Genomic DNA, 19,243 nt, shown 5'->3' with positions numbered 1-19,243 from the left:
TATCCAATTTTTTCTCTTAAAAAATTAAGATTTTTTTTCTAGAGGGATAATAATAATTTTTACCCTGCACAACATTTTAACTCTTGATGTCTGCATTTCCAGAGCCAATGGCCAACTCAGCTCAATTACTCTCTCTTTAATAAATGTGTATGTTTAAATGGCTAGAAACCAAAACTAAAGGGAAGGAGACAATGGTGACCAAGCATGTACAATTCAATTAAGTGCAAAATAAAGCGAACTATCTCATTTGTCAAGTGAACTGCTTAATTGTGGTTACTTGCATCACTGAACACAAATACTATTATTTTACAGTGCTTCAGAGCACTGAATCCTGATTGTAGAATTTTTTAGCTTGATTAATAGCTCAGTATTCATCAATAACTCAATAGCTTACTATTTTAATTACTTGCATTTGAAAATCTAACTACTCTCCAACAAGTTTAAAAGTAATATATAATAGCTGTGGAAAGGTAACTTATATAATGTGGCCCTTAAAAATACACAAATACATGTAAAACAGTATTTTAAGAAAATAATAAAAACCGATTATCTGTTTCTCTTATTGGAAGGCAAGTAGTAACATGCCTAGTTTTCTCCTTTCTTGAAGTGCAAAGTTATTTTGCACAGAAAATATTTTGCAAATTTAGCATGAAATGTTTAAAGCTGGTTAAACAAAGATGATTTGTGAATGCAGATTTACTTGTTTGGATATTTTCATATCAAACACTTATGAGCAAAATAATGCAATAATGTTTTCTGTATCCAAGAAACATTGATTTTTTTTTTAATAGTGAAGAGGACCATTAACATCTATTAGCCTCTGGTTATCTATTTTTAATAGCTACTATAAGAAATGATACAACACTACATAAACCTAATTAATCTTTTATTTTTTTTAACAGTCAATGTGAATAATTTCACACAGTGAAAATTCACACTGTAACTTCTCTGTAAACAGTCAAAATTCCAAACCAGTTGTAACTGAATGTTTTGATGTCAGGCAATATGGGTTCACCCCCTACATTGGCTCAGAATAAATGGATTCTTTACAAAGTACTCAATACATTTCACTGGCTGATGCTCCAGAAAACAAGCCTTGTAAGAAATCACCTATTGCTAGATCACTCTGACTATATTGTTTCCATTCATCTACATCTTGGGAGAAAAAATATTAAAGAAGTCACCCTCCTTTTTGTAGGGGATGCATTTCTCCAGTTTATACACAGGCAGTGATGATTAACACAAAAATGTGTAATTTTTTTAAAGCTTAGATACAAGATACATTAGAGAAAGCTCATTTTAAAAAGAGAGCCTATAAATGCATTCAAATACTGTAACATTTAAAAATGCTCTAATTTTTGCAAATGCAGATTTAAGTATGCCAACTTTTGGCAACTTTTGGATACTACTATTTTTCCAAGAGCAAAAATAGTCATTCAGCAAATATAAAACTTATCATTTTGTTCTCTGGTAACCATTTTACTGTGCTTAGAAATTTTTCTTGGAAGAAAATAAAATCAATATGTTGTTTTCAAAAAAAATGAAAGTGGTGCAGAAGGACTGAACATGAGCAGTGCTCGGTTCAGTGAGTACATTGACATGGGCAGATCACGCCTGCCTTTGATGTAGCAGTTATGTCTTCTGCCATCACTTTGGTCTGCACCAGGACAATGAATTAAGATGGTGACCTCTTTATAACAGAGGTTTGCAGACAGAAGGAACAGGGACACAGTGACAGAAATATTGGTCTTCGTAGGCTGTACTTTCAAAGATCCGCTGCTAGACTGAATGCACTCCCAGCTCAGAAAAACTAATTTCCACTGAAATAAACAAGAATTTATCATACCTTCTGAGCTTCAAGGTATCCTGTGAATCAAAATCTTCTCAGATAGTAATTTTAAGTTACATTTAAGAACAGCTAAACTGATGTATAGCAATGTGCCGTTGAGAATGATGTTCTGACAGCCACCAAAAGCAATTCTAATGTTTTTTATTAATCACCTAGCTACATATTTTTTTAGCTCTACATCTTTTTTTTGAGCTTGCAGATAGGAAACCTACTTACCTAGAAGCAAATTCTGCTGTCGAAGGAATTACACTGTTATCATTAATCCCCTGCATCACTGATCAGCTCTCTAGTTTTACTGAAAGATATGATCCACCATCTTTTTCTAGAGACTCTACTCCTACAGTCTCTGACTATATGGTGGCCCACTATACGAACATATACCATTTAAAGTGAAATTCAGAGAGCAACTCTAATGTAATAGTTTTCAGGTTTTGTAGTTATTTTATTTTGAGGTTTTCCAAGTTTTGCGAGTCACATTTACAAAATGAAAACACTAAGGAATAAATTTTGCTCTCTACCCTAGAAAATATATTGAATGATTTTGCTCCTTTGTAATGCATTTTCCCGTCTTACAGTTTTATCACAATTGTAGTTGATTTTTTTTCTGGGTGAAACTACATCATGTATGGGACCAGTACAAAACACATATTCCCATATGAAGCTTACTGAGCCTCACCAAAGCTAATGCTTTGTGCAGGATATGTAGAACCCTCAGCATGCACAAAGCATATGAATAGAGAAGAATAGAAAAATCCATATCTATGCGGCTGGAACAGCTACTGACAGATAACTGTACATTTAGATTGATACTTTTTAGATTTTTGTTAAGCAAAAGTGGCATAGCTTTTTTTATCTTGTACTATTCCTCTGCTAAAACAATATACTTTCCACCTTCTGACTCCCAAATATATCTACCCATTATAAATTTATTTTATATATCTTAAATTATTAATTCTCTGAATTATCCTGAAAAATCTTACCATTATTTTCCACTGAATTTTCAAATTACTTCTCTTATGATGAACAGGTTTCTAGTGAGGCCTTTTCAGAAGTGAATTTGGTCTTTTCAAGGGACATATGGAATCCTAGTGCAATTCTTAGAAGAGAAATTGCTTTAATAGCGAGTTCCTGAATACTTGTAACTCTATTATTGAAACATTCACAGACCAGGCAGTTAATTACAGTTCTATAATTCTTTTCCTTTACAAACAGCTCGAAAAGCACCAGCAGAAACAAGAGAGACTGGCATGTGGTTGAAAGGGCTTTTCTCCTTATTGAGGACTAAGAACTAAGAACTAAAAAACCAACTTGATCATAGAATGATTTTTGTTGGAAGAGACCTTAAAGATCACCTAGTTCCAACCCCTGTGCCATGGGCAGGAACACCTTCCACTGAAAGCGCCATCCAACTTGGCCTTGACAACTTCTCAAGATGGGGCATCCACAGCTTCCCTGGGCAAACGGTTTCAGTGTCTCACCACCCTCAAAGTAAAGAATTTCTTTCGTACATCCAATCCAAATTTACCCTCTTTCAGCTTAAAGCCATTATCTCTTCTTCCATCATTACATGCCCTCATAAAAAGTCTCTCTCCAGTTTTCTTTCAGGCCCCTATAGGTATTGGAAGGCTGCTATATGATGTCCCTGAACTCTTCTCCAGGCTGAAAAACCTGAACCCTCTCAGCCTGTCTTCCTCCCTCTGATCACCTTTAGGATTCTCCTCATAACTCTCTCCAGCAGATCCACATTATTCTTATATTGGGAGTCCTAGAGTCGGAATATTGCTGAAGCCCTACCTGTTGGCTGTCATCAGCCACCTCTTTATTTTCCATGTCCCTTGACATAGTTGCCTGAAGGATCTGCTCCATGTTCTTGCCAGGTACCAAGGTGAGACTGGCTATAGTTCTCCAGGTCTTCCTTTTTTACAGTGGAGCTTATGTTTCCCCTTTTACAGTCAGTGAGAACTTCACCAGACTGCCACAACTTCTCAAATATGATAGATACTGACTTAGCCATAGATAGTGACTTAGCCACTTCATCTGCCAGTTCCTTCAGGACCATACATGCATCTCATCAGGTCCCATGGGGTTGTGCACCTTCGAGTTCCTTAGATGGTCTCCAATCTGATTTCCTTCTACAGCTGGCAATTCTTCATTTTCCCAGTCACTTCCTTTGCCTTCTGTGACATGGGTGGTGTGACTGGAACAATTCCCAGTGAAGACTGAGGCAAAAAATAATTATTGACTACCTCAACCTTCTTCAGGTCTTGGGTCATGAGGCCTCCTGCTTCGCCCAGAGAGGGCCCACATTTTTCCTTACTTCCTTTTATCACAAACATAACTACAGAAGCTTTTGTTGTTCTTCCTTTCCCTGCCCATATTGAATCCTATCATGGCTTCAGCTTTCTTAAACTGATTGCTGACTGCTTGGACAATCTAACTGTATATCTCACAGACTACTTGTCTTTGGTTCCATCCTCTGTAGGCTTCCTTTTTGTCTTTGAATTAATCCAGTTCATCCCTGTTCATCCCTGTTCATCCATTCAGGACTTCTGGTGGTTTTGCCTGACTTCCTCTCTGATGGGAAGCATTGCTCCTGAGCTTAGAAGTGGTGATTGATTTCAGGGTCTCAAGGCGTGGGACACAGGACTCCATTGAACTCAGGACAGGGTTTCACATTGTTATAGGGGGAAGGCTGCCACACCACAGCCTCTGCAAAAATACAAAAGCAGGCCATGTTGAAGCAGTGCCAACACTGGCTTTCAGGACCAGGCCTTGGTACAGCACACAGCATTAAGAGCACACATGCACTCAGAGGAGTTAGGTCACAGTTATTCTCACAGAAAGCTATTTTTGAGGAATGCCTTCTTCTAGCAAGTTGAACTAAGGCTAGAGAACCAAGTGACACCTCAGGATACTGCTAACTTGCACACAGAAACATCCCTAGCATCAGTTGGGCCATGGGTGGGCTACTTTCCCTGACTCTGGACTCCACATTCCCTGCTGCCTTGGTGTTCCCTTTAGTCAGCACAGCTCTGTCCCGAGCACCTCAGGCACCAAACAGCAGTAGGGATGGCAGAGCTGGACCCACTGGGAGCTCTGGATCCTCTGTTACAAATGTTTTTGAAGAAACTAGCAAAACCAGAAAGCTGGCGTACTTGAAGCATTTGCAAATGTGAAGCTGTCAGAGAGAGTTACTGCTCTGTACACCCATTATTCTTATTAGCTTTGAGTACTGGGAGTTTGCAAACCTTTATGAAAAGATTATGCAAGAACAAGCATTAAATTCAGCACAAAGTTTACTTTAATTGAGCAATACTCAATAAACAGAAAGAGACAATGCTTGCTCACAGTATTTATTTTTTCTAAGTCTGTTTTGGAGATGTTCAAATTAATTAATGGACTTAGGGAGAACCTCAAAGTCAAAGACACAGAACCTATAAAGAAAAATATTAACACAAAATGGACTGAGCCACAATCTTAGAGAAAAAGACCTATTAAATTGGTAACATCAAGTTCTTGTTTAAAAAAAAAACACAAAACCAACCACAACAACAAAACAAAAACAAAAAAAGAAGAACCCTAAAAACCGCTTACAATTTAACATTGAGTTGCTACAGCAAAACATAAGTGTAATAATACCTTTTTAGTAAACAAGAATTGTGAGTGCCAGATCACACCCATATCAGCCATAGACACACTAAGAGAGTGGACTTTCCCTCAAATTATCAGCTTGAATACATGGCAATCAATGAGAATATATATCACACAGATGTACATGTTGCATATAAAAATGTGCCACAGAGAGCTCTTGGGAACTGCAGCCATCTCCCTATTCTGAATCTGGTGATCATAGTGAGATGGAAGAGCTGCGTCATTTAAAAAGATTGCATCATTAACAGAAAAGTGGCTGCTGTTAAAAAAAAAAAAAAACACACACACACAAAAAAACCCCAAACAAAACAAAAAACAACTGCTCTAAATTTATTCTCTATGATAAAGAGTTTTGGTTACCCCTTTTCTGAGCCTCCCAAATAGAAGCCTCCTGCTGCAGCAGAAGGGAGGAAATAAAAAAAAAAAATTAAAAAATAAAATAAAACAAAACAAAATGAAAAAAACCCAAACGAACCAAAAAACACAACACGACAAACAACAACAAAACCCATGAAAATGGATTTCTGACTTTTTCTTCAAGAAATAGTTTCTCAAAGTGCCTCTGTCTAGTCAAGGCTTAAAAAAAGTCCCAAAGGCTCAGAAAGTCCCAGAATTCAAGACTAGATGGATTTAAATGTCCACCTCCCCTATCTACCATTAAGTTCAAAGAGAAGCCCTAAAAATGTAACAAGCTAAAAAATCTGGTGGAAAGTGAGAAGTAAAACAAAAGTAAAACAGTAAATATTTTAAAGTTAGTTTAAATAAAAAATCTTAAACTAAAACAGAGAGCACAGCAAATGATTTTAATATTTCCCCCTATTTTGGATTCATATTTTTAAATTATTTTTATTTATTATATTATCTGCCTGTTAAATAGGACCATTTGTTTCTTACTGCCTAGTTGAATTAAGAATATTATGGCCTATTTTATGTCTACTCTCATTCAGATTCTTTCTGAAACTATGTTGTAATATCTTTATTTGGATTCTCAAGTCTCAAGTGGTTTGCTTTCCTCAGATTTCAGACCATGAATTGGATTCCTGTATGGATTCAAAGATGTTTTCCCTGCACCTCATGCTGTAGGTAATGAGCATTTTTGAAGAACAAATACCAAACCAGAACAGATAGCCTAAAGTTACTTCCTAGAGATGACAGGCCCTGCTGCTTCAGTCACATCAAAGATGCAGTGACTGGTGTGTTCACAAATTGCTGACAATAAAAGGGGAGTTGTTTATCAGCTGGAGTGGTGCTGCAGATATCCTTGAGAAAATACAAACCAGAGAGTTGCATCCAGTACTTCAGGCTGGCAAGGAGGTATTCTTTCACAAATCATACCTTACTTTCTTGTCTCCTGGAAATTTTGTACAACTCTTAAGGAAACTTTCATCTAGAGGAATGCAATATGTTTAAGAAAACTAAGACAACTTTTTCTAGACACAGTATCCCTAAATAAGCAATTTACTGATCTCTGTTAAAAGACAAAAAGCTGCCTATGATATAAACTCAACCCGTAGTGATTTAGCCAGGGATATGAGATCCCAGATCCTAGGGCAGTTATGATCTGCAGTAACTGTGATTTTGGTAATTTCAAATATAGTATGAATTGCAGTGACTTTAAACATAGCATGATCATTTTCCTACTATATTCTAGGGTATTCTGAACTAACGTGTTTGAAAGCATGGGAGAGACTGAATGGTGAGACATCATGAATCTGTACCCTACTAATGATGATGTTCACTTCTAAGAAGGAAGATCTGAAATCCAGTCTGTGTTTCAGACACTATTTGACACAAGATATTTAGGACAAAATAAATAAAAATAAATAAAATTCATTAAAAAAATTAAATCTCTCACCTCCAAGATCTTTCATCTCCGAGATGAAATATCTAAGAGTAAGACAAAATTATCCTCATTTTCTTTCTCTGGCAAATTGAATATTTAGCTGGCACTTAAAATGAAGAACAGTCCCTTTAAGTGAGACTCTTTTTGAATTAATTCCTCGTAAAGGAAGACACAGGCTCAAGTAAAGGAAAGGATGAAATCTAGGTGTCATATCTCATTGGATGAATCACTGAAAAAGTATGTGAGAAGCCTCACAACATGCCTTTTCTAGACTCTAGACTCTTCTGGACTATTGCACCATTTTACGCTTTTCAGTATGCTGAGGATATAATACTGGAAACATGAGAGTCCATGTGGACCTTTTGAGACAGATATTCTACATTGTAACACTTAAATTAGTAGTTGTGTCCCACAGCTTTAGCAAGTCCTCACGAAGGCATTTGTTTCTGCTAAGGCCAGCATAAAATTTGGAAAATGCTGACAGGGCTCGTATGTATTCACAGTATTATCAATTCTTTAATTTTTATGAAGATTTGTAATGGAATCTTTGCCCATGCTTTACATTTCTTCCAGAAAAATGGATTTATTCGCTAGTACCTCCACACCCACAGAATCACACAAGCATATGTGTACACTTAGATAACCACAAAGAGACACAGACATGCATACAAACACATGCACAGACTCGCTCTTTGCTATTTTTTGGTAGTATTTTTGTTAACTGTAATTCACAATTAAATGCTGCTTTTAGAACAACCTTCCAGGGATTCAGCTGTTCTGTTCAAATCTTCACAGCTGAAGAAGAGACAAAACACGGGCAGCCTTTTTTTATTGAATTAATTTGATTTTTTTCTTTTGTCCTGCCAGCTATCAAAATTGTCAAATAAACCAACTTTGATTCATAAATAATGGTTCCATTATATTTACTGTGCCACCGGTCAGAGTACCTGAAATTTTAATTCACTTGTTCAGCTAAATTTCATCCTCAGTTCACAGCCATAAAATTCTGTATTGACAAACTTTCAAACCAACTTTGACTCTGAGGTATCTAGTCAACATTTTTCTTCTGTGTGGATATTAGTTTATTGAATAAGTGGCATCTGTTTTCCTCCACATCACTAGTGGAGTAGGTATTTCCTTTTGACAGCTTTGTACGATTTATGGGTTTGCATGCTATGAAGAAAAATAGTACTAAGCAAAAAATTCCAATTCATTACCTCTTAGTACTTAATTAAGTTCATACACATTGCACACTATAGGTGAACCCTGAAATGACTGTGACAGCCACTGAGCAGCAAGTTAGATTATCTTTGGAAGACAGAGAGACTTTTAATTATCTTGACCTCATTTTTTCCATCTATGATATTCATAAATTTTCATTCTATTTTGTTGCCTCCATCAGATGTACCACTCTGAAAACAAGATTATATCCTTAGCTATTTCCTTTTATCTGCACATTTAGGCACCAAATGTTTTTACAAATAGTGAAGTCAAGCAATACTTTTTATCAGCTTACTTCACATAGCTGCAGATGAATTATGTCATTATGGGGTCCTCGTAATAATGGCTTGGTTTTGAAAATGATAACAGCTTGATAAAAGAAGAAAGCAGTGGATCTGGCTATCAGTAGATACAGAAATAAAGAGAGCCTGGGCTTTACCTGTCAGGGTTCTGTGTACACACATGCATCTGTAAGAGGATCCGCTGGGTGAAAGTCTTAAAGCATTGCCCACATTTCCAAAGATGCCAGTCACTGAACTCAGAATTTAGTTGGCTTGTTGAAGTTGGGCTTGCAAGAACTCGTTGGTTTTTGACACTGATCTGGTTAAATCCTGACTCGATGGACCCAGACTTATCCAGGAGAGAAAAATTTCTGCTACACGGAGTCTGTGGAAATACTACGGATCGCTGTGGAGTGGCAGGGGACAGTTTGCTACTTTTATTAAATGGCTGTAGGGTGTCTTGTCTGGACATGGCCTCCATTACAGTCGAAGGGACATTCACTGGGAGAAAAGAAGAAAAGTATATAAGATCTTTTTTATGCCTTTTTAAAACTAATACGGTTTTGGGAGAGACCAAAAAAATATCAACATCCATTTTCTTGACACTACAATTAAACAATTTTATTTCAACAATGCACAGAAAGAAAAAAAAAGTGGGCTTGCATCTGAAAGGATGGTGCTGATTCTGTGACACTGAAATGAAAATTCATGCAAAGGGGTGTCTTAGACTGAAAGGACCCAGAGAAGCCTTACTGTGATATTCATTTATTACACAATGGGATTGTCATCTGAAAGAAAACATTGCCACACTTGTGATACCCTGACTCTGTATATTGCAGTCAGCATGTCTGACTGCTATATTGCAGACAAGCATGAATTTTGAGAGCATGGGGAAAAAAAATCCCTTCTCGGACACGCCTTGAAATACAATAGGGCTTAAATATCTACTACAGCAATAGTTCTCTTATCGTCTTAAAGGGCAGCCTCTAAGGATATTATGCTATTACATGTCACAAATAGTCACACTGCCAATACAGCAAGAAGCCAGCGACTTCAACGTGTCTCATACTATTAAGAATAATAATCATGAGACAACACGAAGTATAGGCAGAGATGTCTTTGTGCATCAGTTTCCTACCCACAAAATAGTTATGAAAATCATTTTTAGTCCCATGAAGGTCTTATGATCTTCAATTAACTATGGTTTATGAGGAATTCAGATATTTCAGCAACAAATGCACAAAGAAGTGATTTAGTGCTGAATTTGAATGTTGCACGATGAGGAAAGTAGGAGGTCAAACACGCAGAAGAAAGTTGAATAGCTGCCTCAATCCTTGAGTACCATGTGAACGAAGCAAGGATCCTGTGGAAAAGTATGAGCTAATGCTTGTACCACAATGCAAAAATAAATGTAATTTAGGTCACCGGTGCCAAGTAACTTCTAATGCTTTCGAATTTTGGCACACTCAATCTCATGAGATAATATTTTGATGTAAATTTTTAAATTAAATATGTTTTATACATATATGTCTATTTATGTTCTCTTATGTAGTTACTGTCACAGAGTGTTTCTGTCTATAACTAGGTACATAGCATGTACTGAACTGTTAATTAGAAACTACAACTTGGTTTGGGTTAGTCATAATGATAGATCTCTAAGAGCAAATATGAGAATTAAATTTCAGCTGTGAGCTGGAATCATCCAACATTGTTTAAGGTACAATAAAAATGTGATACAAATTAATGATTTTGTAATATCTATCTTAAATCATGCCAGTTACTTTAGAGTTATATACTGATTTCTTACATCAATCATAATGGTTCCAATTTCATAATATTAAAAGCTCTTTAGTTTGTGTCACATGTGGTCCTTCCTAATCTATTCTTTTTAGGAGTATCTGAGAACCTAATTTCTAAGTAGAGTTACATCTGTGGAGCTGTCTATTACCAGTTTCCAAATATATAATACATCTTCCACATGTCTTCTGTACAGGGAACAATTTGTATACTTCCATTTTGCCCCAACACACTTGCAAGAAGCAGATAACTTTTTTTTTCTTTTCTTTTAATTGTATTCATGACAGTCCACAGAAGCAATAAGATCAAGATGTCTGATCAGACCTAAGGAATATAGGCAGAATTTGTGCAGGTGAATATACCCCTGTGCAGAAGATAAGCAGGTGTACTCTGAGAGTTTAAATGGCACTTCAGTCGTATGCAGCTGGGTCCATAGTCAGAGATTAATTTCATCTACTCATGTTAGTGTCTCTGGGGTTGAAACTCCGATTTCTCTCTCAGCAAAATAGCAACTGGCAATATTTAGAGATTTTAGCCATAATGTTTCCTTTTCAAATAAAGTTTTTGTAGGCTTCAGCTCATGAAAGAAAAAATAATATTTCTGTATTGTACACCGCAGAGCATGAGTTTTATCAGCAAATATTACTGCCAGTAACTAAATTTCTTTTAAACTTTTCTCAAGCCCAACAGATTTGAAAACTCAAGATGAAAAAAGATGTTTATTTTTGACAGTTTAATCTCTGATATCTTGCTGTTTTATTGCTGCATGTTCAGTATTTAAGTTGCTACAAGACACCAGTTCATCCTAGCAGTTCATCCTGTTTAAGTATCCAAGTACTTGACCAAAAATATACATCTTATGTGTAATTGATTAAGAGTGGGCAGTCACAGGGTTACTTTAGACCAAAGTCAATCAGGCATCCATTATTGGTTTCTTCTACCACATAGATACACATAGCTGTCAAAATGGATGCAAGCTCTGATCAAGTTCCACACACAAGCAGTAAAACTGAAGGGTGTGCCTGGATCACCCATTCCTATTTACAGACAAATATGTCTAGCACTAGATCGGGTCTGTGTTAGTTGTATGCTTAGTTTTGTGAGGACTCCTAGCCAACTAAAAATAAAATATTGAGAAGGGTTAGAAGAATGGATGGAAATGGGGATTGACAGGACGGAATGGAGGTTTATTGTCGTTTCTGTTTACTTGCACTCAGTTTGTATTTAGAGAAGCAGTTTTTTGCATCTAACTACAAAGATCTAACCTCTACAGTTAGTCAGTCTAAGCTTTTCTCAATATATTCAGTGGTAATAGAACAAAGAATCACTAAGAGAGGCCCTCTGGGCCTGCAATGTATTACAGTTTTGGGAAGGGAGTGTCTTGTGATAAACCTAGTAGCAATGGAGAGGATCAAGCAAATTGGTTAACAATACAATAGAGTTAATCACTTCTGTGGAAGAGTGATTCATACCATAATTTTGCAGAGCTTAAGTGTATCAACTTGCTTTAAATGTACAACCACTTTCATTTAACATCACAGAATCAGAGAATCAAAGAATCATACAGTGCTCTGGGTTGGAAGGGATCTTAAACTTCAGCTAGTTTCAACTCCTCTGCTATGGGGAGGGACACCTCCCACTGGACCAGGTTGCTCAAAGGCCCATCCAGACTGGCCTTGAACACTTCAAGGGGTGGGCCACTCTCTAAAACACTCTAGGAATATACTTGAATAGGCATGAAACAGGAATTATGGCTTACACAGGTAAAAATACAAGGAAGAACTTACAATTTTCATCTTGTGCAATGCACTGGAGAGGGATTCCAAAGAAAGATGTGTAACTGTCATTGTACCACACCAACAGCTCAGTGCCCCTGGGAATATCTATACAGGCCCGGTAGAATATATTGGATCTAGTCAAGAGAAAAAGAAAAAAAAAGCCTAATTTAGGAATAGGGCATTCTTCTTTTATCATACACAATGTTATAGTAGAAATTAATTGTTTTGGAAGCATTTCCACAGATTACTAAATGAATAAGTTACTGATTATTTTAAAACCAAATCTGTCATAGAGAAGGATTTTATTCCTGTTGCACAGGCTAACAAAGACCTTACAAGCACTTTACCAAGCATGTGTTAAACAGTGAGGATTTAAAAGGACCAAGATTTTAAGAAAATACAGATATTTTCTTGCAATGTCAGTTTCAAAGTGATTTTTTTTCAAAGCGATTTTAGAAATGGTACATTTTGCTTATGCTTATAAGCATCAAAGTGTTGCACACAGTTCAGCAAATACAGCCGTTTAAACAGTTTAGCATTTGTCATCTAAGCTAAACTTAACATCATTTAGGGGAAAATAGACAACAGCTCTTTTATGTGAATAAGTTCCTTTAGGAAAAGGTTTGAAGTAGTGTGAAGTGACCTTTCATTACAGCAATGTACCACCAAAAGAGAGATCTCGGATTGTTGAGAATTGTTGGCTTAGGGGAAATAAAAAATCTGGGTTAATCAGAACATTCAATCATAAAATTTTCACATATATGGAACATGAGGGTAATGTCAATGATCCTTCAGTAAATATAAACTAGTGTTACCATAAGCGTGATATCACATTGTTCCTGTGATAAAAGACTGTGGGTATTTCTAGACCATTGAAGTGGGAATTGAGGGAAAAAAAGAGAAAAATCCTAGTGTCTTTAGCATAAAAACAAGAACCTTATTCTAATCTTGCACTGATGTAAATAGCTTCAGAGTCATACTTCTACAGTTAACAGATTTACATGGCAGCAAAAACTGTGTAAGATTAGAATCAGGCTCAAGATAAAAGAGAAATGTTATCAGTTTGCAGTGGCTTTTCCCCCTCATGCTTCCCATGGAACAGTAAAACACACTCCTGTGAGATGGATAGAAATTCAATATATACAAGAAGAACAGTCCACTCTTGCTGAAGGATTACATACCAAAATGATACAGTCAAAGTACCAAGAAATGACCATTTTTTATAACAGCTTATGTAAGGCAGAAAAACATCTATAGACCAAAAAAAAAAAAAATTAGGCTTCAACCAGTTTTCTGAGTGAAGAATTGCTACAAACATTATTCTGAAGTTCAAGATAAAAGTGTTTAGGGTTGGTAGGCCTTAAATTTAGACTTTCTATAAAGAATTGGCTGTAGCAATGCAATTTGTTCCTTGTATAACACTGCAGACATAAGGAGAATCTTCTACCACATTTTTCATGGCAGTGAGATATGCACTTGTCAACATATTTTGTCACCGCAAAGTGGCTCTTGGCAACAGGATCATAAAGATCAATAAAAAAGTGCAGATTCTCAATATTTTACTAGCAGCTGCAAAAATTTCATTTATCTTGTTATTTTCCTCGCTTACTGCCACCCTGTCTCAGGAGGGCACTGCTAGCTAAGCAGAATGGTTTTCTTAGCCTTCTATGAATATCTGACAAAAACTCTCCCCTTTGTGTCTCTCCTTTTCCTTCCCTCCTCCTCCTTCTCCTCCTCTTCTTCTCCCTCTCTTTCTTCCCAGAGCTACACATTAAGTTAATTCTTTCCACTGTTACATAAAAATGAAAATTGAAGCCACGCTATAAATTACCAGCATCTCTTAACTTGAGAAAAATTGAGTCTACTTTGTACTTCACCCTTGTAACATTTCATCTCTCAGTTTGGCTTCCCTTAAGATAAACACAGCAGCCCAGCAAATGAATGTGCTAAAACCAAATGACACACTTTGCCGCTGAAAGACCAGAACTGTTTTTGAGCAATGGGTGGTCTGTGAGGCTTGGAGTAGGCAGGGAAAAAAATGTGTAAGTGTACACCGTTCCTTACAAGTGTGCAGAGCTTCCAAAACTCGCAGAAATCTCTGCATGCTGAAGTACATCAAAGGGATTTTTCCCTTTTTGGATAATATTTCCTTTGCTGACATGTACTTAGTATTGTGGTTGGATGACTCATAAAGATAGCTTCATGGCGTCCCAACGCAGTTGAAGCAGAACACATGCCAACAAACATTATTGTCAGCCTCAAAATAAAAACAAAACGTTCAGCTAAGGGTCAATCAATCAAGAGCACTTTGAAGAAAATTCCATTTAGATATTACAAATCATAACAGAATGAATTTAAACCAGCTGACTTTCTGTGAGGAGAACGTCCATGTACAATAAAAATTAGGCTGGTTTTTCAGTGTCCAACTTTTCTATTTTCTTACACTTGGATGCAGTCACCAGTGATGGATGCCAGTTTTTTAAATTGTGTTTTTGTAGTTCATTTTATAAAGATCTGAAGTAATCGAAAACAGATCAACAGGGGGAACTCTAAGTAAAAACTCCACCATGAAAGGAGAGTTGTAAAATCCACTTAATATTGACAGATGTGTAATGACTTTCTCATGCTCACTTTTCATTTAGGTTTGTCGTCTATATATATGTACGCATATATTTTTTTCTTATTTTTATGTATATATGTGCAGGCACACATCAACACATTGAGAAATAGTCCACAAGATACCCACAAAAATACTCTTTCATCACAGCAATCTTTATTCATTATCCAGTGTGTTTATTTAAAATCCTATGGTATTTTAGCTATAGATAGCAGATACTTAAGTCTATAATGAAAGATTTGTAATGTATAAATAGAATTGTTATTTTTTAACTGTGGCATTATTTAGTCAATTGGATAGAGAATAAAAAAGCTGAAAATGCAATTGAACAATTTTACCATTTTTAAATTGGAACCCTATGGTATAATCAAACTTTATATATTTCATTTTAGATTTCTTTTTGTATGTTTTATTTTTATATTTAAAGGTACTTTAAATAAATTTAAGATTATTCCTAAATAAAAGAAACTCCACTTTCTAAAATCAGGATTACTCACTGCGACTGGCAAGCCTGGTGCATTCTTTGATGTGTTTCCTACCATATTTAATAAGGCCAAGCGGTCGCTTCTGATTCTGAGGCAAAAGGTTTGTTTATAGCTGAGATCATGTATTTATGTAATGTGTTGTCTGGGTTTTCTGGATGTGTTTGCAAGTACAAAGTAAAATGCACCATAATTTCTTTACATTTTTTTTCACACTGACTTTCTCCAGCCAGCAACGTAAGAAGTACAAGCACTAGCAATGTTGGCTAGCAGGTGCGTTCAACAAAGAAGTTGAACAACTCTATTAAGGGTGGAAGACTACTGGTGTTGGCCTGCTTCTGATCAGATCATTCAGAAAAAAGGGCTCCATGTAGCATGGTGGCCACACAGTGACACAGGGCTGCTCGGGCTCCCAGGAGCTTCACGCTGAATTTTTTTTATTATCACCCCAAATGAACACATCCATAACTCTGCTCCTGTCTTTGCAACCAAAGGCAACAGTACTGGTGACAGTTACAGCCTGACCTTCCAGTAAAACTTTGTATCATTGAGTAAATCAGAAAACACTTTACCTGTACTGAACCACTGTTAAGTTCTGCTCTCCACAGTGCCTCGCACATCGAATATACCGCATCCAGCTTGACTTACTGGGTTCTCCACCATCGATAAAGTGCTGCAGTGTCCCATCTTGGTCATATATCTGGGGGAGATGTCACAAGGTCAAGTAGTTAAAACAAATCATCAGCAATCATTTTTCACTGCTTTGTCCCTCTGTGTCTTTTCCAGGAATGTATTGCCATGAAGTTTGTCATTGCGTACTGATACTTTTAGAAATCTACATGGAACAGCAGAAGAGTATTTTTGGGGGATACAAGTTTATCATATTTCTTTTATCAAGCCAATCTTTTTGTATTAAACATATTTGTGGTGTCTCAAAGATGTAACCATGTTTCCCAAAGAATATTTAACCTGTTTTGACAAGCTGACCTTAAATAATGAACTGCCAGATAAACAAGAAAATCTGGATGTAAAGCGTGCATTGAAATGGCTGGGACATCCGAGCAAGGGGCAGTAGTAATCCCTAAACAAGTATCCTTTCCTTCACATCTCAGTCGCAGCAAGAGTGTGTACTACAGCAACCTCACATGATACGTTAGGGAGTTGTAGGATTCATAATATCAAAACAAATGAGACTAAAAGGAAAAAGAGAGTTGATGATGCCTTTAGAAGCTCCCTTGAGAAGCTTTTTTGAAGTAGTAAATGAGAAATCAGTCCTGAGGGAATCACTGTTTTCCTAAACATGACATCCCTGATAAGGACATGAGAGCCAGTTCTGGTAATTTTTAAAAAAAGATAGTATTATGTCTCTACTTAGCAGTGGATGCCCCCTCTGAAGTCAAGGAATGAAGTTGCTCTGGAGGCTCTGAAATGAAAAGATAAGTGTTTCATGCATGCCTACCATTTTGACTGCTTAATAAATGTCATCTAGGTAGGTCTAATCCTAGTAAAAGCAGATGACTTCAGCAGATTTTTACTTGTTACACAATTACTTTGTCAAAATTCACGAATGCGTCTAAATTACTAGGTACCTGTCTGAAGTAAACCCCATCTTCATGTCTTTTGTCCCTCCACGAACATCATTTGCTTTAACAGTCCTGCCCCTATCCTTTTTGAAATTTTATGAACCTGAATTGATGTTTTCTTGAAAGTAATAATTCTGCTATGTAAAGAGGAAGCACATTTATTACATTGAATTGAACATTTCTAGAGCATACGAATTAACAACCTTGCATGTCTATTTCAATATCAAGAGAATAATCTGACAAATTATGAGACTTTATTCAATACTCCAGATTTATTAAAAGAGTGTTTCCAACAATCTACACAAAAACATACAAAGGAATCAGAATCTAGTTCTTTACTCCACCACAAGAGAGTCTCAAATTCAGGAGCCAACCTAGCTTTTGCTTTTAGCCAAGTGGGACTGGGAGTAATCAGGAGCAATATAACCACTGTTAGAGCATGAGAGACAGAGAAATCAAGTGTCTATGGCGATCCTTATAGTTTGTTCCTGAGTGTCTGTGACAAGGACCAGGTGAAACCTGGCCAGATGTTCCTGGGTTGGAAAAGTAAGATGCTACCCCAACATGCACTGAGTGGAATAAAGTCAGAGAAATTGGGAGTCCTCAGAGGCAAACAAATACTCCAATACCAGGGATTAAGTTCATTTTTTATATATGGTAACATGCCGATTATCAACAAGGACCTATTCTTTTGTAAATATATTAGAGTATGATGAATATATGAACAAATAAACAATAAAACTCTGTAACTGAACCAAAAAAGCTTTACAGGAAATCAGCCTACAAAAAGGAAGAGAAGGAAAAACTAGTGACTAACTGTTGGCTAGGACCATTTTGGCAATATCTATGCAAACAGTCTCAGCACAGTGTTTATTATCTATCCATTTACATGGTGCTTATTCACATAACAATATATGGCTTAACATGAGGCAGAAAAAATTCCCATAAATAAAGAGCTGATAACTTCTTAATACCCAGATGATATGAAACAGGAAAGACAAGGAAGACTGCCATAATCAGTACTGACAGTCATATCTTGACACACAGGGTCCTACTCAGAACTGCATGTAAATCGTCAGTCAGGAACTGACAAGAAAAATTACAATCTGTTATGGAAACATAGGAGTGGAGCTTTCTTGGGCCTTGGACTGCACTACAAGCAAGACTAAATATTTCCAAATGCTTTATTCTTGCAAGTAGTGGTGCAACACTATAACATCTTCTACAGGTGTCTATCCTAAGCAGTTGAAAACAATGCCAAAGAGGGTAACGGTTATAAGCCTGGGTACTGAGTTTACCATTTGTAAAAGGTTTGCAATTATAGAATTATAGAATAATTTATGTTGGGAGAGACTTTTAAGATCATTGAATCCAACTCTTAACCCAGCACTAAATCAAGTCCCTAAATGCCACATCTACACTTCTTTTTAATACCTCCAGGGATAGTGACTCTACCACTTTCCTGGGCAGACTGTTTCAGTGCTTGACAACCCTCTTGGTGAAGAAATTTTCCCTAATATCCAATCTAAACCTCCAGTGGCCCAACAAGTGGACATTTCTTCTAATTCTGTCACTTGTAACCTGAGAGAACTCACCTTTCTACAACCTCTTTCAGGTAGTTGTAGCAAATTACAAGGTCTCCTCTGAGCCTTCTTTTCTCCAGACTAAATAACCCCAGATCCCTCAGCCTCTCCTCATCAGACTTGTACTCCAAAACCTTCGCCAGCTCTGTTGTCCTTCTCTGGACACACTCAATGACCTCAATGTCTTTCTTGTAGTGAGGAGACCAGAACTGAACACAGGATTCCAGCTGTGTCCTCACCAGTGCTAAGTACAGAAGAATGATCATGTCCCTGGTCCTGCTGCCTACACAATTTTTGATACAAGACAGAATGCCATTTGCCGCCTTGTCCACCTGGGCACACTGCTGACTCAGCACTCCCAGATCTTTTTCCACTGGGCAGCTTTCCATCCGCTCTGCCCCCAGCCTGCAGCACTGCATGGGGGTGTTGTGGCCCAAGGGAAGGATCTGGCACTTGTCCTTGTTGAACCTCACAGAATTGAACTCAGCCTATTGATCCAGCCTGTCCAGGTCCCTCAGCAGATCCTTCCCACCCACCAGCAGATCAACACCCCTGCCC

General features: G+C 37.0%; 1 protein-coding gene and 1 long non-coding RNA gene across 2 annotated transcripts in view; one reads left to right on the top strand and one right to left on the bottom strand.

The window, feature by feature from the left end:
- The window catches only part of LOC116781078, a 30,192-nt gene extending 13,798 nt beyond the window's left edge, over positions 1-16,394 (top strand). Inside the window, exon 3 of the long non-coding RNA XR_004354765.1 lies at positions 16,306-16,394. This is a non-coding gene — a long non-coding RNA (uncharacterized LOC116781078). The remainder of the gene's footprint in view (positions 1-16,305) is intronic.
- PRDM6 (PR/SET domain 6) overlaps positions 1-19,243 on the bottom strand; it is a 75,264-nt gene that overhangs the window by 9,416 nt on the left and 46,605 nt on the right. Inside the window, exons 4-6 of the mRNA XM_032676666.1 lie at positions 16,092-16,219; positions 12,430-12,554; positions 9,004-9,346 (exon numbers count right to left, since the gene is read on the bottom strand). Coding sequence (XP_032532557.1) covers positions 9,004-9,346; positions 12,430-12,554; positions 16,092-16,219 — 596 coding nt within the window. The remainder of the gene's footprint in view (positions 1-9,003; positions 9,347-12,429; positions 12,555-16,091; positions 16,220-19,243) is intronic.

Source organism: Chiroxiphia lanceolata, chromosome Z (genome assembly GCF_009829145.1).
Source record: "Chiroxiphia lanceolata isolate bChiLan1 chromosome Z, bChiLan1.pri, whole genome shotgun sequence".
In the NCBI taxonomy this organism is placed as follows: Eukaryota; Metazoa; Chordata; class Aves; order Passeriformes; family Pipridae; genus Chiroxiphia; species Chiroxiphia lanceolata.
This window is presented reverse-complemented; position numbering and strand designations above follow the sequence as displayed.